The 23,440-nt window shown below is 40.7% G+C and overlaps 1 protein-coding gene across 2 annotated transcripts in view; it reads left to right on the forward strand.

Annotated features, from left to right (window-relative positions):
* NRP1 (neuropilin 1) overlaps positions 1–23,440 on the forward strand; it is a 113,931-nt gene that overhangs the window by 71,354 nt on the left and 19,137 nt on the right. The window contains exons 7-11 of one of the 2 annotated variants that reach the window (XM_063148625.1): positions 8,617–8,772; positions 11,461–11,605; positions 13,046–13,377; positions 17,855–17,999; positions 20,955–21,059. In XM_063148625.1, coding sequence (XP_063004695.1) covers positions 8,617–8,772; positions 11,461–11,605; positions 13,046–13,377; positions 17,855–17,999; positions 20,955–21,059 — 883 coding nt within the window. The remainder of the gene's footprint in view (positions 1–8,616; positions 8,773–11,460; positions 11,606–13,045; positions 13,378–17,854; positions 18,000–20,954; positions 21,060–23,440) is intronic. The other variant, XM_063148635.1, reaches the window with a different exon arrangement.

Genomic DNA, 23,440 nt, shown 5'->3' on the forward strand with positions numbered 1-23,440 from the left:
ATGAGAAAGCTGATCAAAAGAAAAGACATGTATTTCCATGTGACACGGGTTGTACACCTATTCCAGTGAAATTAGACTTAAAAAGTATTATATCACAGACACTGGCACTTTTTCCTCATTTTGCTGTGATTTTTTATAGAAAACCCAAAGCCTGAACTCTCAAAAATATCTGAGTATAGTAAATTCCAGTTATTTCAGTGGAACTGACAGTGAACACAGTGATTGCACAGTCAGATCTATCTATGCCATCAAGATGTGCTGTCTGAGACAGGAGAGATTTAATTTTGCACAGCATATCATCCCTTGCATAGCAGCTTCCTGCCATTAGCATAGGCATGCTGTGAAACAGGAAGAAGAAATTATTACTGTGTGTTTACACATGTAGTATTGTACTTATACTCAAAATAACACAATTATAAACCAAGCCCTTCTGCCTGTACCCCCTGATTTTGACAGGACAGCAGCTGGCACAAAAAACCAAAAGAACTGAATAGGCAAAATTCAATTTTTTCTGCCCAAAATCTGGTTATTCGCATGTGAAGAAGGCTGAATGAGAAGCTTTGGATTACTTGTTTCCCATTTGTGCATTAGTTGCTTAGTACACTTAGGGGAAAGAAAGTCCTACAATTATGTCCTTCTCTCAGAAAAGAGTGGTTCTGCAAGTATTGCTATAGAGTTTCCCTTTTCTATAGTTTCTAACACAAACCAGGGAAGGTCACATTCAAACTGCACTAAATAGTTGTCTTCATTCCAGATCAGAGGATTAAGCTCAGGTTTAAAATTAAATGTAAATTACAAATAAGTATTCAGAAAACGTTAATTAAAAGTATTACGTTCCTGACTCATTTATTGCTCAGCAAGGGTTCCTAAGTATCTTAGCTGGAGAAAGGGGCCATTCACATTCCTCCTTTTTTTTGACCAAGTCATTGTACATGTCTTAGGTTATCCATTTGCAAGTTAATGTAGTGCTGAAGCAAAGGTTTTCATTTTAAAGAAGTAATATTTCACAGCAAGATATGTTCCTGCAAGATGTAAAACAATCTTTTTCTAAAGCACTGGGAGTTAATCAGCCTTTCTCTCCATTGCTACAGAGAGGATTTGAATGGCACAAGATGCTGATTGCTTAGATCCCAGAGTCTATAGAAAACCCAATACGATTACATTTTCCTCCCTTTGTTATCAGAGTTTATTGTATCTCAGCGTTCAGGTTTTAAATAGTGTTCCAGAAAGAAAAATAAATTAGGAAAAAGGTATTTTCTGAGTCTTCTGAATAACGACGGCGCTGCATCAAAGCCCCACATCAAGGCGTGAGATGGAGCTTGCAAATGAGTGCCAGGGGGATCGTTCCGTGTCCCTGCGAGTGCCCGCCCTGGGCGCGTCTGTCCCTCGCAGGGAGCGCGTCTGTCCCGGGAGCGGCTCCTGCCCGGCTGTGACCGGCTCTGCGAGCGCCCAGTGCTGCCACACCGGGCTGTCACACCGGGCTGCCACACAGGGCTGTCACACAGGGCTGCCACACCGGGCTGCCACACCGGGCTGCCACACCGGGCTGTCACACCGGGCTGCCACACCGGGCTGTCACACCGGGCTGTCACACCGGGCTGCCACACCGGGCTGCCACACCGGGCTGTCACACCGGGCTGCCACACCGGGCTGTCACACAGGGCTGCCACACCGGGCTGCCACACTGGGCTGCCACACCGGGCTGCCACACCGGGCTGTCACACCGGGCTGCCACACCGGGCTGCCACACCGGGCTGTCACACCGGGCTGCCACACCGGGCTGCCACACCGGGCTGCCACACCGGGCTGTCACACAGGGCTGCCACACCGGGCTGTCACACCGGGCTGCCACACCGGGCTCTGCCCGCACTGCGAGTGCCCCAGCCCAGCTGTCACATCCCACTGTCACACCGCGCCCTATGCCCCAGCCCCTCTGTCACACCCCGCTGTCACACCGGGCTCTGCCAGTGCCCCAGCCCCGCTGTCACACCCCGCTGTCACTGCCCGCTGTGACACCCCACTGTCACACCGGGCTCTGTGTCCCTGCACCGCTGTCACACCCCGCTGTCACTGCCCGCTGTCACACCCCACTGTCGCACCGTGCCCCAGCCCCGCTGTCACTGTCACACCCCACTGTCACGCCGGGCTCTGTGCCCCAGCCCCGCTGTCACACCGCGCTCCTGCCGCCGGCAGCGCCGCTCCCGGCCCCCTCGCAGCATTTCTCTTTTCCCATTTGATCTTTACGGTTCCCATACTGGAGCGATTTGGCTTGCTGAATTCTGGAAATGGCTCCAGTTAAAATGCGAGTGTATTAACCTGCTGTACTGAGTCTCTTTTGTTTCTCTTTACCAGAGTGCTGCTTGCCAATTTTTATGACTACAGCAGATTTTACTATTCAAACAGAACCAGATGGAACACCAGTTCAAAGAACATGTCAGAATTAAATATTTCTTTTTTAATTAGTTGCTTCTGATTTATGCAAAAAAAAAAAAAATTAACATAAGAGTGGGAGAATGTGCCATGAATCCAGATGCAACGCAGCCCACACAAGCATTATCTTTTCTCTGTCGGAGACACAGAAGCTTTTTCTTTTATTCTTTTCTTGTCTTTTCTTCTTTCCTTTATGTTTCTGGATTTCATTTTTCTTAGGCTTTCTGCATCTTTTCCTTCTTGAACCAGCTTCATAATGATGACTGAGGTTCTCTTATGTTTATCAGTCATACTTTTTCACCATTATCCTAAATTCTCTCCTATAGAAACTGGCTGATGTGCTTCTGGGAAAAGTTGCTGTACTCAATTCTGTGACCACAGCATCAGTAGCTGAACTTGATAGCATCTTTTGACTCTATTCTTTGTTTTCAGTTGGGGGAATCTTTACACTTACATTTTTTTCTTCTGCAGAAAGAGATTTGAGCAGAAGGTGAAGATTGTGAAAATATATATATTTCAACTGCTAAAGAAAGGTTCTTTTCCCTTTTGCTGCCAAGAATTCCTGTGTCTTTGGCTTGAATGTTTTCTCATCTCTTCTTCCATGCTTCCCCGTTTTGCCAAGTCACATAAGCATCAGTCAGTAAAACAAGCTGACTGGGGACAGTTGTTAGGCACAACTGTTCTTTGCCAAGTCACTGCTTTCCCTTTTGGGGCTTTCAGGACGTTGCTGTCAAGGTCAATGAGAAAGACTTCAGTCTCTTCAGGAGAGATCTTAATAAGAGCAATATTTTCTCCCTACCTTCTTTCTGGAGCTGCTGCAACTATCACTGAGAGTTTTATACAAAGATTTGAGGTAGTTTATAAGCTTAACTATTTTCACTTAAATCCAGGATGAATATTTACAACCTGTCATTAATCAAGGAGTTGTGCTCTTGTAATGACTACTCATGTCAAGAGAATGAAGACTTTTGGAAGTCATTTTCCAACCAAATTAATTAGACTATTTTCAGAATTTCTATTGGAGCCTGTCCCATTCCTACTTAGCATTACAATCTAAGAAATTAAGGAATTAAGTCATAGTTGTATATACCTTATGAGAAAGCTTGATTGGCCAAATCAAGTGTTAAGAAAGTAGATCAACTCTCGCTTAATTAAATATTTGACAGAACAGTGAAGCGTCACAGCCGTTAATCTGACTCAGAGCACTGTATGCTATCTAGGGAAATGACACGGTTCTCTAAAAATATTTGCTTTGGTATGTTGTGTCAAGTGATGGATTGTACAGCTTTTCAAGCCACAAGAGATGCCCACAACAAAAAGCTTCCTGTTGTTAATCAAACTCTAGCACTCGGTACTTTATTTTCTCAGGCTGTTGAACAGACCTACAGTAGGAGTGCTAAAAGCTGGCAAAACTGCTCCCTTGCTACAGCTCCCTCAATGACTGTATTTTATTTAACAAGGCAGATTTTCATCCTGAAGATAAGGTCTTCCATACTACAACCCAGTTATGTATGATGACAGGAAGAAGCAATATTAATTTCAAGCCGTGTATGTTCTGTGTCATTCTTTATCCAGCAGTTTGCTCAGATTTGCTACGTGATGCATTGTGCAGAGCTAAATGTTATTTTTTTCCTTCTCCTTAACTGGTCTCAAGTAAAATGCATATGCCAGCCCTTGCATATGTTTGCCTTAAAAATGTGTCACCCACCTGCATTTTTTGGAGACAGTGCTACAGCAATAAGAATATTTCTCCTGGATGCTATGAGATATTGTGGAATAAATAGAGAGGAAGTAATTCATATGTAGAAACAGCTAGTGCCTTGCAATATGCTTCTGTAGGAAATAAATTGATTTTAGAAATAGGAACAAGTGAGGCTTTTTTGAAAAAAAAAGAACATTTCTCTGCTGGAAAAAAAAAAAAACCACATTCGAGATGCTCCTCATTTTTAGTAAGGTAGGGGCCCATTCCTATAGTCAAGTCTGATCCCAGACTTGCACTTTCAAATAAAGATATTCACATTGCAGTGCACGCAACTATCAAAGGCTGTCATTTTGGATAAGGCCCTTAGGCATCATTTTCCAAGAGAGATATGCTTCTTAAACTGAATGAAAGTGAAAATTTGAAAAAAAAGAAAAATAACTTGAAACTTGCTGCTGTTAGTCAAAGCTGAAAGTCTGGTCATGGAAATGAAATGTGAAGATTTCAGGTTTGGAGACAGCTGCCTATCTCAGATCACAGCCATAAGGCTTGCAATAACTTACAAAATCGCTTGCATTTTCTAAAATAAATACCAGATGTTTGTTTATCATATGTGCAGAACGTTAAATGTCAAATAATTGCAGGGAAATGCATTTGATGTTCATCTTCAAAAGTACTGTATTTCAACACCACATCTCTTCACAGTCACTCTAACATGAAACACAAGTTCTTGAAACAAAAAGGACAAGAAGGCCAAAACGAAAAGCTAGTTATTAAAGACTTATATCATAATCATAGCTGGAGTAGCCTGCATCTGAGAAAAAGGGGTTACCTCTGGTCACATTAACACTTGGAGACGTCTTTGGAGAGGACATACTGTGTTGACTGAAACTTATACACAGAGGTGGACTCTCCAGACATAAGCTTCAAGATGAAGAAAGCTTCCTGTCTGGTGACACAGCTGTTCCAGAGCTATTACCCTCTGCACTGACTCCTCTGGGAAAAATAGAGAAGACCTGTGTCTTATCACAGCTACACTTTGGTACCTTCAGCTTCCAGTTGTTACTAGCAATTGATATGGTTGCACTTCAATTCTGAACAGTCCCAGTGACTTTTAGAATCTGTGTTTTATGGGCAACTTTTTGCATTTTATAGAAAACAAACTTTCAAAAATCATTGGAACAAAAACAAAATGCATCACAAAGTGATTAATGAGGGGGAGCTTAACAGCCCATTAAAATGTGTCATGCAGTTTCTACATAATTCATTTCTATCATCTTACTTAGAGAAGATTGTTACATTTAGAGCTTAATTTGCAAACATACCTAGGCACCACAGAGGGGTGCACAGTGTTGCAATTCTGTTTGCATGCACCTGGAGAGGGGCAGCTCCCCTCCAGAGGCCACGGCAGGGAACTGTCAAAGGGAAGTAAATGCCTTAAGCCCTACCTCTCTCCTGGACTTTTTCACTGACAGAGTTAGTACTAAACATTCCAAGAGACCCTTCTGCTTCTCTGTTGTTTAATCTCATCTTTCTTGTTTGCACTGCTTCTTTCTCACAAAACACCAATGGAGAAATGTTGTTCTTCTTTCCTTTATCAGCTTATGAGCAAACAGCCCCTGGCATGCAGCAGGTCTGGGGTCACAGCTTGCCTTTGCAAGGGCTTTAAAGCTGTGCTGAACACTTGAGCTGTCAGACTCCAGGAGAGGACTACTGCTGACATGGTTCCAGTTTGCAAGAGCACACAAAGATTTGCTGACTTGGAGAGAAAGCACATCCATGTGAAGAGATGTTCTCCCTAACAAGGAGAGCCCTCCTTCCTCCAGTAATGTCTTTCTCAGTTACTGGAGCCAGGAGGGCTAATGAGGTTACCTTTCCTTCCTTACTTATAGGCAATAAATCAGAAGTCCCCTCAGTCTCCCTCTCTCCCAGTGAGAGAGTTCTGCCAGGTTCTAGGCATGAAAGTACATGTCCATATCCATTGTGTGTTTGGGACTTAATCCTGGGCAGTAAGATGGATGCTGTAGGATATTCAGTGCCCTGGAGTTAAGAAGGTGTATTGAATTCTTGAATTTAGGACCAAGCAAAATTTGGGGCCTGAAGTTTTCTGACAGGACAAGCCTGAGGCCTGAATGATCAGAGACTGGTAGCAATTGATATGTCAGGCATCAAATAATCAAATCTTCCTAAGCTACCAATGTTAAATTTTAACTTGGCTTCAAATACCTAGAACTCTTGTAGAAGGCCATTGCTTGACTTTATTCACAATGAAGTACTTACTGTATATTAAAAAGCCTCTACTAGAATAATTTCAAATCAGTTGGAATGGTACAGGCTTGGGACCCTAATCATTTCAAAACTGAAGAGCTGTTTCAAATTGTAAGAGAGGCAGATCATTTAAATAACTTAGCTCTGTGCTCCCTCAGACTTCCAGATTTTCAAGTGCACTTCAGCCTGGAAGTGAATGTGGTATTGGACATAACTCAGTGCAGCACACTTTACAATCAGCAGAGTACAGCTTGGAGAGCATTTGAAGTTAAGCTGAGATTGCTCAGAGCAATGATGCCCAGATTCCCCCATTAACTTTCAGATTGCAACAATCTAACATCTGAGACTCTCCAGTTACTTTAAATCACTTGATTGTTTTTGTGAGGTGGCGCTGGGATTTTATTTTTTTTTTTTTTTAAGACTGAATTTTTTTTTAATCACACAAAACCAAAATGTTGCAGTATTTCACCCCTAAAGACAAGGGCTAAAATGTTACATATAGACTTCATGAGCCTAACAAACTGGGGCAGGGGCTTTGGCCTGAGAGCCAGTTCTATCTGTCTCACACAAGGCTGCTATTCTTGTGCTGGAGGACTCCAAAATGCCTTGCATAAGACATGGGCACTGAGAGAGTGACACTGTCCTCAACAGAACTTCCTTCAGCCTTTTGAGAGAGAATGCACAGCATGTTGATTTAACTGCTCCAGTGCCTTTGGATATATGACATAAATCCAGGAAAAAGGATGCCTGTGAGACACAGGACACATATTCTGCATCCTACATACTTTGGAAATACTGAAAGAGACTGGGATATTCATGGGGCCATTCAATTGAGAATGGTTAATTCAACCTATTATCCTACTAAACTCTGGACAACTGAAGTAAGGGGGAAAAATTACACTGATTAATATTTTGTGAATAGGGGCATTTTCTACTGAAATCAAATTACCTACTTTAGGAAACAAAGGTTCTCGCTACAGACAAAGACAGTGAAGAATTTGATTTTACTTGGTTGGTTGTTATGGCTAAAAAAGGCTGTAAGGAAATGGCAGAGGTTTCAAAACTGTGGTCACCAAACTGACTGTAATAAAGTGTTTTGCCAAATAGTTTCAGCTATTTGGCAGCTGGGCTTGTGCACGGGGATAAGGGGTTCTTTTGCCAGCAGAACTGAGTAGCCAGCTACTTAGGTAGCTGTATTCCTGCACCCCACATCATTCTCCCAAATATGTTGATACTTCTTGGATGCCACATGATGAACTAGATAAGGAAAAGACCTGGATGAAAAATAAATAATGAGGGAGAGCAAGGTTAACCTAAATCACCTGTCCATTTGTAATGGACAATGTAGTTCCATGAGAGAAGGAGGAGACAAAAGAGTGAAGAAGAGAGATGACCTCTAATACACATTCATGTGCATTTCTCCCGGGAGTTCAAAATGAATTGTTTTCTAATGAGAGAAGCTGGAATTTGAATTTGACAGTTGGAACAGAATTACTAGACTTGTGCTAATGCTTCTTTCTTTTCCCCAAATACATCATGCAGTACTAGCAACTAATTTGTCTTTTTCCCAACAAAATCACACAGTGGTTTGTAATTATCTTGTGACCAACTAATATACATTGGGATTCTTCTCTTCTATTTGCAAGTAATGATCTTCTGGGTTTTAGCAGAATTCTTCTTATCATTCCATAAGTGCAACTTTGATTATCCTAGTAAATGCCATCCCATTTCTACTGCCACAGTCCTCAGGGTCACTCAGCTCTCACTGTATGAGTCTCCTCTGCATTGGCAACACCTTGCAGCTGAGTGTCCTTTGGGAATTTCATTAGCATCTCTGCAAGTGCTGAATGAAAGTATTAAGTAAGGTTGTTCAGCAGGCTGGTCCTTGAGGAATTTCTCTGGTAACTCCTCTGCAGTCTGGTGGTTCCCACTTGCACTGATGGTGTCTCTGGTTCCTCCCTCACAGAGGAAAGAGAATTCTCTGGTGTGTGAAGAACATTCCTGGCTAATTAGGCAAATTTTCCTGAATTCTGTGATGACAACATTTACAAAAGAGGAGATTATGTCTATGTTATTGTCACCAATATTTGGCAGTTTGCTTTATATAAAATCCTTATTTTTTTTTGTAAGGCAGGGTGAGGTAGAGAGGGTGCCACTGCTCCAACGTTGTTACACTCTGAACTAGTTGTCCTCACATTCCAAATTATTCTCTACCACAGGTCGACCTGGGCCTTCTCCGCTTTGTTTCTGGAATTGGGACCCAAGGAGCCATCTCAAAAGAAACAAAGAAAGAATATTATCTGAAAACGTACCGTGTAGATGTCAGCTCCAATGGAGAGGACTGGATTACACTGAAGGAGGGAAACAAGCCTGTTGTAAGTTTTTTTTTTTTTCTTTTATTGTCTCTCTTCAGCTGAGAAATAGTCTGCTGAACTGTTTAGTTGTTATTATCTGTTTAAAAAAGAGGAATAAGGTTTAGTCAGGTTGATCCGCACTATTTCCCAAATCCAAAAGCCAGCTCGTGTCTCAGTAGTAATGGGACACAGAAATTGTTTATGCAAAGCCTAGAGCAGCTGAAAATGGTGTAAGGTGATGCCCTATGTATTGAACTCACCATAATTTGAGTCATTTTCTGTCTTTTTCCTGGACTGTTCTGCTGTTTCCCTGTTTCTCAGAGAATTTCTATGTGACCTTGAGAAAAACATCATGCAGAACTTCTCAAAAAATGTGTCTGTCTGTTATGTGCAGTGAAGCTCTGGATATGCAATAAGTCAGTGCCTCAGCTCCCTGTGCATGGCCATGCAGCACTGCTAGCAGATGATTAGTGGTTTGTTAGACTTCCAAGTATCTCAGTGATGGGGGTCATGCAGACAGATGATTAGGCACATCTTTCCATCCTTATAGATTTTTATCACCTTTCCATTTATCAGCAGATTTGCTCTCTGTGACCTCCCAATGAAACAGCTTTAGACGCTCATAAGAAAAAATTGTCATTATCCGCTACCATGAGCATAAAGCTCATTACTGAGAAGTCAGTTCTGCTCCAGCTCGCACATGAATAGCCCCAGTGAGGCTGTGCCTTCCTTCCCACCTCACTCAGGATGTGCCTGAGAGCAGCATCCCCAGAGGCTGCAAGGGGCTGATGCAATTGGAGTCGTTTTGTGGTACCTCCCTTCAAAACAGCTTTTTTGTGACCCCTCTGTAAAGACACAGAAGAGCTGTACAATATCAAAGTCTATCAGTGTAACCCTATCTAGCCCTAAATATTTGGTTACTGGTTTGTCCCTGACTCATCTGTAAGGGCTATGCCAAGTCCACTACATTTATCTAATCAATGTGGTAACAGTGTTTAACAAATACGTCTTGCTCTTTTTGAAGCCCTTTGGAAAACAATAAAAAATGAATACTGAAAACTTCTCTCTGGCAGGTATTATCCTGGTTTTACTGGAAGTTCTAAAAGTCAGATAACACAATGTGGGCACTGTACAGTGATGTATATAAAGATACAATAATTGTCTTGCCCAAAGTCACAAGAGGGGCCAGGGCAGTGGCTGGTATGAGACGCTGGGTTTCTTGACTGGATTCTGTAATCTGAACAAATGCTTCTTTCAAAATCAAACCATGTCTGATTTTCATTACCAGCTTCAATTTGTAAACTCTCCAAAAGTGTATTTTACATGAGTTTCTCTTGCACATGCTGTCTTTAATTAGTGAGAACATTTCCTAAACCTGTGTCACTTGTACAAAGAGTTTGTTTAAAAAATCAGTTTTCTAAAATGGCAGTATTTTGCTGTTGATCAAGACAAGAAAAACATATGCACCAGTCTCCTTCCCAGATATTCTAATTCAAATGAAAACTTTGCAGCTGCAGGTCTCAAGGCAGCCATACACCAATGTTGCACTAACTACACATAAAAATCTGGGTACTTTTGCGAAAAGACTCCTTTTCTCTGTCAGATGCAAACTTTGAGAAAACTACATCGGGTCTTCACAGAAAAAAAAAATTACTGGAAGGAAATGCAGTTCCATTAAAAATCTCTTACTAGATATGAAACTCTGATGTTAAATTACTTGAGCTGTAACTGAGCCTTATGGGTTGGCAGCTGTGTGCTGTTGGCCCCCGCTCCAAATCAACGCAGCTACTGTAAGGAACAAACAGGAAAGCAGGACAGTGTGTGTAAGAAATGGGAGGATCTCCCATAAAAGGAGAGGGGCCTGCATCCATGGAACACAACAGGAAATTGGTCCCCTCTACGTGAGGAAGAAGCAGGAAGCTGAATCACCTTCTTTGGACTGGAACATTGCAAGGTTTTGGCTGGGCTAGGAAGGAGTGTGTCTGCAGCATCCTCAACATGAAAGCACAGCACAATCATGTGCTTCTGGTGGAAGTCTCATTGTTCATCTGATTTGACTGCCAGCCTCGGGGGATGCAGGGAAAATCTTGGAGCCTGCTAAACAGATTTTAAATAGACTTCAATCTCAATATGCAAGGCGAAGGAAATACTGAGACCTTGTTGAAAAGGATTTGAAGACAGGGTGTTAACAAAGCAAGGTTTGCACAATACATTTTAAAAATCTTAAGCCCAAGGTCAGCAAAACAATATATATATTTATCATAACTATATAGGATTTTTATATGGTCTAATTGAAATCCAAATCTTTAATTTGAGCCTGAGATTTTTTAGCTTTTGCATTATGTGATGAGTGTACAAGAAATAGAACTGCTTTAGTGGGGCATTGGGGGATTCTTCCAGGACACAGGAGTTGTTGGGTGACGAAGACCAGGTTTGTCATTCCTGCATATAGATCTGGGCATTAGGAACAACTTTTTTAGTATCATTGAACACCTTACATCTTCGTTTTTCCTCCCCAAGGAAAGCAAACCTGTCTGCAAAAGTTGTGTTAGAAGATTAATGAAATAGTTTCCCATGCAAGTTTTTGTCTCAGCCCCCCACAACCAACCCTGGTTAGACCTCATATCAAAACTATCTGTAAAACACAGAACTGTAAGCACCAGTTAAGAGAAAGCCTAACAAATATATACTTTTTCTTTCCACACAAAGGTGTTTCAAGGGAATAGCAATCCCACTGATGTTGTTTACAGAGCTTTTGCCAAACCAGTTTTAACACGGTTTGTGAGAATCAGACCTGTGTCTTGGGAAAATGGAGTTTCACTGAGATTTGAAGTGTATGGCTGCAAGATAACAGGTAGGTCTTGGGAAAGATTATAAAATATGGGGATTTTATTGTGCCTATTCTGTGGGATTTATTTTTATGGGTAAAATTCATGAACATGATTTCCACCACAATCTGAATGTAGAAATGTTTTTTAAAAAAGATAATAAAATACCACAAACCAAACATCCAGTGTTATCTGAATATTTTTATGATGCTATATTTTAGTTTTATTTACTTTTATTGCAATCGCTTTACAGCTTCATGCAAAATTCCTGAGATACACAGATATTTTGCAAATTCCCATGTCATTTTTTCCCTTCTAACCCTTCAGTCCATCTCTCTTATGTCTGCTATTCATAGGTAGTTCTGAGCAGGTTTCTCAAGGAACACACATGACTAGGATTAAAAGGATTGCAAGGTACAAACACTTATATCTGAGGTCTGTGCAAATAATGGTGGTTATAGTCAAGTTCCAGTCATGATCAGTATGGCAAAGTAATTCCTTTACATCACACAGTTACCTGTCAAAAATTTTTAGAAATATCTTTTTTACAGTTACAAGTTTTCTATAATTTCTACACAGTGGAAGTGCCTTTATCTATAAAGTAGAAATACAACTTACATTTGAAAGAAAATTATAATGATTTATTAGATTTTAGAAAGCTAAGTTTTCTAGCACATTTTTAGCACTTAATACAGTTCAATGGCATTTTTTGCATAATTTCTACTATTTAGGTTTTTTTTTCTTTTAGAGTGTTTCTTTAGCCTTGAAAATGTTTCTTAGAAGCGGTTTCCACACAGAAGGAAAATAAGATTACTGATTACTTTGTTAGAGAATTACAAGTCATTCTATGAAATCTTTTCAGATTAGATGTAGGTAATCAGATCTACTGTTTCATTCTACATTAGAATTCTTGATGTCTTGTTAGCAGGTACTTCTAATTTTTTTTAATCTTGCATCATAAATGAAGCAACTATTTCACTTCTGTGTCACCTGAAAAAGTCTGAGAGATAAAAAAAATGCATTAGGAAAATCTCAAGTGCAACAGTAAATTATATTTTCATGTATGAAGATTTCCATTTCCAATGTCACCAAAATTAGGTAATCTGCAACGAGGTTTTGGCTGGTTTTGGAAGTTTTCTCTGAGGAAATATTCACAAATTCAGATGGCCCTGCACTCTTTTAGCAAGAAGAATAGAAAACAAGAATAGAATAGAATAGGATTTTCTGATCCTTTTGGTTCCCACCAAGCCAAAAATACTTGTCGTATTTTGGTACTTCCTGCTAAAACTAGGATGTGCAAGTTTGAACGAATGAAAATTATATTCAAGTCCAATAGATTACTTTGACTATAAGAAATAAATAAGTAATTAGCTATGATAGTTTAATTGACTGATGTGTCCAGTTTCTGTTTTGGCGCTTGTTCAGAACAACTATTTAATTTATTTGGATTTTTTTTTTCTCTGTAGATTATCCTTGTTCTGGGATGCTGGGTATGGTGTCTGGCCTTATTCCTGACTCTCAGATTACTGCATCTACCCAAGTGGATCGGAACTGGATCCCCGAAAACGCTCGCCTGATAACGAGCCGTTCAGGCTGGGCGCTGCCCCCAAGCACCCATCCATACGCAAATGAATGGCTCCAGATCGACCTCGGTGAGGAAAAGATTGTGAGGGGCATCATTGTCCAGGGAGGCAAGCACCGAGAAAACAAAGTGTTCATGAGAAAATTCAAAATTGGCTACAGTAACAATGGGTCAGATTGGAAAATGATCATGGATTCCAGCAAGAAAAAGATAAAGGTAAGGGCAAAAAACTGTGCTGAAGAAAAGTTTGCGTTACATTTCTACGCACCTCTGTCTGACCTTAGGAAGGGCACACAGCTGGGGTGAAGCCAAGGAGGAGGACTCCAAGGGCAGCAGCCCTGAAGGAATGCTGTGGGAGCTGTCCCATGCCTGAGGACAAGAGCTGCCTTAGGACATTTACCTCTCTGGCAGCAAGTTTTGCTGATTCGACACTTAGTTCAGGCTTGACTACAGGCAACATTGGTGCCTCTCTGGCTCACAACTTACTGCAAAATCCCATGCAAAGGGATTACTCTAAAAAGCCAAACTCTAAAACTGAGAGTAAACAAACTTACTTGAGACAAATTTATTTGAATTACTTTTGTTTTGCTTCTTTCTGTTAGAGCTATAGAATGAGAATGGTGTTACTCAGCTCAATGGGGTACCTGTTGTGTTTCTCAGCTGCCTGTAGATTGCTTTGAGAGTTTCACAGGTTCTCTGTAGTGATCTGATCCAAGTCCCTCCAAAAGAAAGTGGTGAAGTTTTGGTCATGTTATCCCAAATGAGAAGTACTATTATATTCTCACAAGGGAAGAATCTTGGAGGATGCTTGAGAACACATTTCCAGAGGAGGGCCAAATCAATTGCTGGGTTAGATTCCAAGGAAAAGGAAATAATTGTGGCCCAGAAGAGTTTCTTGGAATGTATCTGTTTTGATTTGGTTTTGGATGTATGCATTTCAGGACCTAAATTACACTGGGCATTTAGCTTATTTACTCCAAGTCCCATTGAAGTCTTCCATCCCATTTTGCTATCTCTGCTCACAAAGTGCATTTTTGCCTCAAAAGGCACAACTCTTTCTTAGTCCTCCTACCCAGTTCCTTGAAGAAATGAGTAAGCATGCAGCCCTGCTCACAAATTGGTGCTGTGAGTACTGTAGTACTGAGATGACCAGGGAATCGTGTACCAAAACGTGCCCTCAAAAGGCAAATTGTTGTGGTGCTTGGCAGATGGGATCCTGGGAATTGCTCCATTTCTCATCTGTGTTAGTTTGAAAATTAGATGTAAAAGCTGTTTTGCTGTATAGACTCATCCATTGGAGGAACCTGTGTTTCCTTAAAGGAAAAGCTGAGTGGGCCCATGGATGTAGCTTTTCCAAGCACATTTGGTAAATATTGGACTTCATTCTCTCCTGTTTTAATCTCGCTGAATATGTCTGCATTTTCTCACTTTTCATCATTTGTTTGGGGGATTAAAACTAAATGGATTCAGCCTTTGCAGTCATCTCCTTTCTCTTGTTACCATGAGTTTTGACTTCATCATAAAGTGTGAAGGGAGTGTAAATCAACAATGGGATCTTACCATTTTCTTTCTAAAATAGATGTTGTTTTGACATGTACTTCTACACTGTGGCTCAACGAGGGAAAAAAATAATGCCATATGCTTTCGAAGCAGCGCGCCGTCTGCTGCATGGCTTTCTGTTTCCTAATACAGGCACTTGCCATCATTGTCAGAAGTTAGCAGTTTGACAAGAAAACTAGTGTGCTAACTAATGCACTGAGCCCATCCTCAGTTTTCATCACCACCAGAAATTAACTTCCAAGATTAATGGAATGGAGAGGGCTGGAATTCAAATCTCTTGTGGCATAATTATAATCCTTCCTAAAAATTCAATATACTTAATAAACTTTATTCCAAAGCAAAAGTCTTCTTTAAAGAGAATAGGATAAATCCCATGATTTTGGAGCCTGAGGAATTTAAAATGTTAATACTGGAATGTAGTGTTTTTAACTGTAAGTAGAGCTGGATGGGACAGGATGCTATAATGAGTCACAGCAGGAACATGGATTAGAAACAGCCCCGTTATAAGAAATGAAACACATCGTTTCACTTGGTTAAAGTCGTGACTTTCAATAAACAAACAACTGCATTTCATAGAAGAAAGAGCAGTGACAGGCTAAACATAACAACAGAATATGTCCAAAGGGTGAAACATCACCTTGTTTCTTAACATGATCTTGTCATTCATGCCTGCAGCTGCTTTCACAAAGCCTGCCATGACTCCTTCCTCTTTGGCTGACCCAATTTCAGCTATTTTCGAGTGTGCAAAATGTTTCCCCCTCTGAGTGCTTTAGCTCAAGCACTCAAAGGAGTGAAAATCACAAATCATCAAATAACCATGCAGAACTCCATTTCAAGATCCAATTTGTATTTCTTGTCCATGGGCTTGCTTACTCAAGCTTACTCCAAAAAGTCATCTTTCTCTTTCATGCTTCTTTCCTCCTTTCGCTTTTTATGGGGGTAGAATGAGTTGTTTTGAGTTTTTTGCTGTTGTTTTTAAAATTACTCTCCTAATTTCTGATACAAGAAACTTCAGAACACCCTGTCATTTAGAACATCCTTTTAAAATTTTTCTGTAATGTTTATTTTGATTTTAAAATAAGTTAGGCAGATTTTTTCTGCTCACCATCTTAGCTCCTCTTTTGTTTTAACTATTATTTATTATACCTTATCTTTGTAGTGGCGTACAGCAATTTGTGACATAGCTTGTATAAAGGACACTCTCAAAGTGAAGTTTTGCTGTACACTCCTCTCTCCTCTCCCACAAAGAGTATCAGTATGTGTTTTAAATGAACAGTCAAAATTGAATCACAGGCAGCTCTGCTCTACAAAGGACAGTGATTCAATGTAATTCTAGATGCCTATTGAATCCTAATGTCTATGTGTCAGTACTCCATAGTGATGTCTTTTATAAATCAGTTTTCATTATTATATGTTGCTATTAAGACTACTATTAAAAAAGGGAGCAAGGATTCCTCAGATACACGTGTCTGTCTACTTTTTACACATAAAATGGCATTCATTCTTTTTCATATAGTAGGTAGCTTTTCTGATCATTTGCACTATATTGTTATTCAAATATAATAATATGTAATTCCATGTCAATTAGATCTGACAAGCCCTCTACACATGAATTTGTGACAACTGTCTTCCAAGCACTGACAGTACCCTGGGTCAGCCAGTGCCCCTTGAAGCCACCTTGGAGGTGCAATTTCCCTAGGAAATAGGAAAAGCAGCATTGATGTTAAAATTTTTTTTGCTTAATTCTTCACAGTCTCCCATCACTATTGCTTTTCCAACTGGCACTCTGTAAACAGTGGCTGGAAGCATTGTGATCATAATGCAGAGGTGTACAGTAAAAACAAGGAAGGCTTTTAGAACTGCACTGAAAATCCAAGAAGCAATCAGGATTACCTGTGCTGATTTTCTGCCTTAGGAATCCGACAGCTTTTCCCATGGCCTCTGTCTTCTCTGCTACAGATGAATAGAAGGAGTTCATTGCAGGTTGGGTTTTGTTCCCATCCAAAATGAAGGGCATCTCATGGTTTCTTCCTGAAGAATGATTCCAGTTTCACAGCAATATCTTAGAAGTATCTTATGGTAGCACTTCTAATCTTAAATTTGAACTGCAGTTCAAAGACATTTCTTAGAGTTTTGCCATTTCAGTAATTCATGGAAAATGTGAAAATACTTTTACTTCATTGTTATATGCATTTTCATATTTTGTACTTTAAAGGCTTTCGTACATTATATTCTGAAGGCATTTTTTGCTATAAAATAGGCATTTTTGCTTTTGCCTATCTTGGGCTATAAAGCTTTCATATCAAGGACCATTTCTTTGTTCAGTTGATTCCTTCTAAGGACTGCTCATCTACATGGAGGCACTTGAGGTGTTGCTGTAAGTCCAAATTATAATGTGTTCAATATGCAAAAGATTAGTGAAAAGGAGAAACTGAAGGTATCAAAGAAATGCCATTGAGAGTTGTATTATGTCTGAAGAACCCAAAGTGCGATTCAGATATGAGATTTTTTGTCTGAAACGTACATTTGCTGACCTGCCTTGCCTGTTGGATTATATTGCAGTTTTGTTAGGAAGCAGCTTTTTAGTCTTTCTTCTAATTCTTCTTCAATAGCTGGCTCACTGGAAGAACTCTTGCAGCTACTGCTCCTGAAGTTTAATTTATGCCTTTTGAAATAGCTACAACTTGTGAAGCTCTGTCACTGGGGGAAATCAGATTGAAATTTTCTCTTGAATAGTTGGATTATTATTGTAACCACTTAAAAGGTGACAGGATCTTCACCTCAGCCATTTTTTTTCCCTGAGAAGTGTTGGAAATGTCACCCAGTTAAACCTCAGATCAGAGTGTCATTTAAAAACATGTCTCATTAAACACTCAGCTCTTGTTATGACCCTGATGGATTAGTTGCTACTGAGTTTATGAAAAATGAAATGCATTACTTTTCCGAGAAGCTTTAACAATGTATTTTCCATTCTCATTTAGGATAGGAATGCCTGACACTTACTAAGCCGTTAGAATATGGCCTATGGCTCACCTAATTCAAAGGCTGCAGAATGAAGGAAAAAAGATGAGTGTGGGAAATGGACTTTTCTTTTCTTTCTATTTTAACCAGTCGCATTTGTCATGCTTTGCAGACTTTTGAAGGCAACACCAACTACGACACGCCTGAGCTGCGGACGTTTGAGCCTGTATCGACACGATTCATACGCGTCTACCCCGAGAGAGCCACGCACGGGGGGCTGGGGCTGAGAATGGAGCTGCTGGGCTGTGAACTTGAAGGTAATTGCTCTGCTAGAAATGAATGCACTTTATTATTTTCATAAATACATTCTCTGCTTGGTCTGCTGCTGAAGACTGCTGTGTGTGCACAGGCAGCACATCGGACTCTCACTTCCATGACTGCCATTAGTGCTGGTTCTTGGCCTGTTCAGCTCCTCTCTGCAACATTTGAATGTGCCCAAGGCACAATTATTATTCTTTTTCCCCTTCCTTTGTTGAATCACAGTGATACTCTCCACCTGCTTTTCCATTCCCTTAAGCATCCTTATGATTATACTTTTGAGAATCATAGAGCTATTAGGAGAGAATAAAGACAGGAACTTAAATTTTATGTTACCATGATATAACTCTGGAGGAGATGTTTTCCGAGAATGCAGAGGGAGCTTTGCACTAAATATAGTAATTACATCCCTCCATCCTTCAAAGGACCTGAAAGTCACACCACAAACTATGGCAGGCAAAGATCACTGGACTGGACAGTGTCTGTGGTGTTACTTTTGGGGGCTAAAGGGGGCCTCTTTGTGCTTTACTAAGCTTTAATTTTGCAAGAATATGTAGGAGATGAAAGAGCAGGAAAAGCAAAGTTTAGACATTTGTCCTTGGACTGTGACATGAAGTCTGCTTTGATTTTTGTTATATAAACATAACAATTTAACTTCATAGATAACTACAGATAACACTTTGTGAATTTAACAATTTTATCTGGTGGATGATGACACAGTGGTGAGGCTTATAAACCACACAGCTTAAATATACAGAATAACAAACCATATTATTTGGGGTTTCATATGTCACCTCTTATAGAAGCAGCTGAACAGATTCCCAAGATGAATGGAAGAAACTGCTCTACCTCCATTTCTTTCTCACCATTTCTCCCCCAAGAGGGAAGTGTGAGAGGCATTTGTTATGAGAACTGATGAGTTCTGTGTTGTTTTTTTTAGTTTAGTGATTGAATTACTATGATTTTACTTGGCCCGGAAAGTGGGGAGGCTGGAAATACTTCTTAGTTCCCGCAGGAAGTCCTCATTTCCTGTGGGAATACTTAGTTCCTGCAGACTATTGTGCTACTTGCTCAGAAAAAAAGAAAACCCAGCACCTGCCTTATGTAAACTCACAGATTCTGGGCAAAGCCCTTCAGCCACAGGGCTCCTGTAGCCACCCAGCCATCCAGGAGTGAGTCTTGGGCCACCTCACAAGAATGTATTGCTCAGTGAGATGGAGGACCATTGCTTTTCGGCAAACTGAAACAGCGGGGACATTTTTGTTTTTCCACTGGGACACATCTTTTCACATTTTTTCTTTCTGCTATGGCATACTTTTGATGTATGCTCACCTGTAGGTCACCCATGGACAGGTGAGGTCAATTCCCATTTGCCTGTGGGAGAAGCACAATAATGCTTAATGTTGTATAATTGCATCTTAAGGGGGGAGTTGAATGAAGTAATTTGAGATTTACTGAGCAAGAAAAGAGTTGAGATGAGAAAAGAAGCATGGAGGTTGGCACAGAGAGGAGTAGAAATCAGCTCTCCAGCAGTAATGAGCAAGGGCAAGTTTTGTGTGCTCGAAGCATCCCAGGGGGGCATACATGAAATGATGGCAGACATGTAGGCAAGCTTGAGGCTATACAGGGACACAAAGATCAAGATAAGAAACTTAGCTGGATGTAGAAATCTACAGGGATCCCCCAGAGGGGTTTTTATAGCAATGTGGGTAACAAATGTTCTGCATAATTCATAATAGGTACAGAACTGTTTCTCTAACTAGGTAGGATTGAACCTGTAAAGCATAGGTCAGGGTCCTAAAGAGGCATGTTTTATGCCATAATATAGCTATAATATAGCTACTTCAAAAACTACCACCTCTCCTGACATTTTCAAGCCAAGAAAATGTGGCCAATGGATGCTGAGGGCAGCAGAAGGGAAAAGAAGAATCTGCAAAAGACGTACATTATTGCATAGCCTATAATGAGTGAAAAAGATTGCTGATGAAAATAACAGTAAGTGAGAAGAGACACAAGCCTGGATCACGTTCCAGGAGTGCTTATCTTAAGCCAGGGAACCATACGTGTGGCATGAAACACCAATGTAGCACCACGTCTCTGTGTTCTGGTTTTCCAGATGTGGTGTACTTTGCAGATTCTGGGCTAGGTGTTTTCTGGCATCTTACACAAACCTGAAGCTTTTAAGTGTACTAACAAGGTTCAGACATTAACTGCTTAGGCAGCAGCTACCGGAAAGTCATCAGCAGTGAGAAGCAAGCAGGTGGCCAGGAGGGATGACTGACATCACTGATGTCTTATTTATTTATAACTTCAACAAAAAATAAAAGAAACGCCTTCCATGTGTCCTCATGGAGCACAAAATGATTCCACATCACACTGCCTTCCTGCTGCTGTTACCAGAACCGTGCTCAGACATTTCCTTTCTTATGTGTGCTCTGCAGAGAGGTTTCTTCAGCAAAGCACTGGGTATTAGAGAATTACCACCTTGAGTATGCAGCCCCCCTGCCCCTCTGCACAGGCCCACTCCCTGGGACTTCACAGAGCAATAAAATTATGGGGTGTCCACCCCACACAAAACTCTCCAGGACTCTCCTTCTGCCTTGCCAGGCTTTCACTATTCCTTGATAGGAACAACAAACACCAGTGAATAGACAGTCTGGGGCTTTGCTGCCCAGCTCTGCTGAGCCCTTCAGATCAGATGTGCCCCAGTGCAGGAGGCAGAGCAGATACTCCCCATTCCAAAGAAGTACAAAAGGTACTCCCCATTCCAAAGAAGTACTAAAGGTACTCTCCATTCCAAAGAAGTACTAAAGGTACTCTCCTTTCCAGAGAAGTATTAAGCAACCTGCAAAGTAGAGTTGCTTCAATCCTCAGACACAACACGTGGTTGTTACTGCCAGCTGCAGGATGGTTCTCCAGCTCGTGTTTTAACTGAACAATGGATTTTGTTTCAGCTCCAACCGCTGTCCCAACCGTTTCTGAAGGCAAGCCCGTGGATGAGTGTGATGATGACCAGGCAAACTGTCACAGTGGCACAGGTGATGACTACCAACTGACAGGTGCAGAAACCATCCTCATTCCATTGCAGCTTCATTGTAGCTCATATCCATCACCAGCTTAATGTTTGCACTGATTTAACCACTCAATATTAATGGACATTAGTATGCAGTTTGTATTGTTAGTGCTGTCAAAACATGGGCATCTGCCTTTTATATATGACAATACTTTTGATTGTTTTCTCAGCTATGTAATTTTTGAAGAAAATAATAGTGACTAGATGGAAGAGAGGGCAATTTTTTGCGCGGTAATTGTGTCTAATCAAATAGTCTAATCAAATCTTCTAATCAAACTTTGTCTTACTAAGAAGAAAAGCTGGACAATACTCTTGAGATTTATTATCTGAGATTGAAGAACTTGGAATATTGCTTGGTTTACACATAAGTTTCCTACCTAAAACTTAGTGTAGGATTCAAATCTCATTCCCAAATCTTTCCTAGACAGAAACAAAACAGATTTGTTTCATCAAAGTGCACTGCCACATACTCACACTGCCAGAAATATTTCCATGAGCTTCCCTGCCTACACAGCATTACAGCCACAGAGGGGCTGATGCTCTCCAAGCCGCTATCACCAGCAGAAAAGTAGGAGGGAGAGATGTAACATAGACTGCATCTGAAATAGAGGAAGCCTGCTAGGTTTCATATCCTCACACTTCTGCACAGAAGCATTAGTTCTTCTAAGACAGCTGACACTGCACCTCTATGCTTTTGATCTCTTCTTGGAGGTCACTTGTTCCACAAATCTCTGTGTCTGTTTGATTAGATCTATACATCTGCAGTAATTGAGGTTGTTTTTAGATGCAGTGACACAAGTTATTTCATCACTGCTCCCTGATGTGCTTATCTAATAAATGTTTATTGCTTCTTATATCCATGACATAAAATAGCATTAAAATCTGGCAATAGCTGTCCAAGAGGTCATTGGGTGAGCTTAGGTAAGAGATTGGCTTTTTGGAATGAGCCAAGTAGAACATCAGGCAACAGATACAAATGAAAGTGAAATTTCAATATCAAACCTTTTCTGAGCTTGCCAATATCTCCTGTAATTGCACACTGCAAATCATATATTGAAAAAACAATTCTTGAGTGGAAAAGACAGTGCATGGTCACTGTCACTTCTTTTCAAATCAGTGTCTCAGATTAACATTATTCTTTTTGAAAACAGCCATGAAGGGAGTCTGATAAAATAGTCTGTATTGTATTAAGGTAACTCAGAAAGCTTTCAATGTTACTCAACAATGTAATTTATTTATTTATTATTCAGAAAAGAAAGAGGCAGGTCAGGAAACACTAGAGCTTCCTGCAGAACCCTACATTGTCTTGCAAAGCCCAATAGGTCGAGACATTTTGCACATAGAGGAGGCTCTGTCAGGGAAAGCAGACAGATCTGTGCAAGCACCTTCCATGTTCATAGTCTCTGCACTTCAAGGAGCTCAGGACGCCATCCCACATGTCCCTTAGGGAACATTTATTGAGCAGAAAAAAACCCTTCTGGAAGTTCCTGCTGGTTGTGCTTAGGGGGCAATTTATAATCTCTAAGACAAGGGAACAGCTGCCAACCTTCCTGAGCACCATCTCTTCCAGGGAACTGAATGTTTTTCAGTATTAGTATTGAAAATTACTCTATAGCCTTCCTACAGAAGTTCAGACGCTTAAGTACAATTTATTTTTACAACACCTAGAAACCCTAGGCAGTGCATGCCCAGTTGTTCTGGACATTGGAGAAATGCTGCATTGTACGTATGGTTTTACTTATAAATGCACAGAACTGATTTTACCAATAAATTAATTGTAAACATTCTTTTCTTCCTGCAAACTGCATAGAAGGCAGGTGTGTAGGTCTTGTGGCCCATTAAGGATAGCAGGGCAGTGCAGAGGGGATTCCATGAGTGCCTTGCCCTCTCTATCCCATTCCCAGAGCAGGCATGGTGCCACTGCAGAGTCACTGCCCTGACAGCACTTGCACATATGTGAGTGCCACAGTGAGGCCTCCCTTGCAATTAACTCTAATTGTGCTCTAGGCCAAATTCCTTCCTGCTCTATTTGGACCCCATACAGAGCTACTCTATTTGCGTGGTTTATAGCATTTCCCATCAGATCATTCTCATAAGCATAAAGCTGATACAGCCTGGGTATTCATTCTCATTGGAAGTCAACATAGTCATCCTTTCCATAATGCTTTAAGCACTTGCTTGCTGGAGAAAAGAAAAACAGGAGTCATCGACTGGTAATCAGCACCCCACTGTGCATTTATAATTGTACTAATTTCCTTTTTGTTTCCCTATGAATATGAGGCTTGCTTTAAAAAGTCAAGTATTTTAAAAATATCAATTAGTAAGCCTAGGAGAGGGCCATGACCCCACTCACCTCTTGTTTATCTG

Source organism: Melospiza melodia, chromosome 1 (genome assembly GCF_035770615.1).
Source record: "Melospiza melodia melodia isolate bMelMel2 chromosome 1, bMelMel2.pri, whole genome shotgun sequence".
NCBI classification, from domain to species: Eukaryota; Metazoa; Chordata; class Aves; order Passeriformes; family Passerellidae; genus Melospiza; species Melospiza melodia.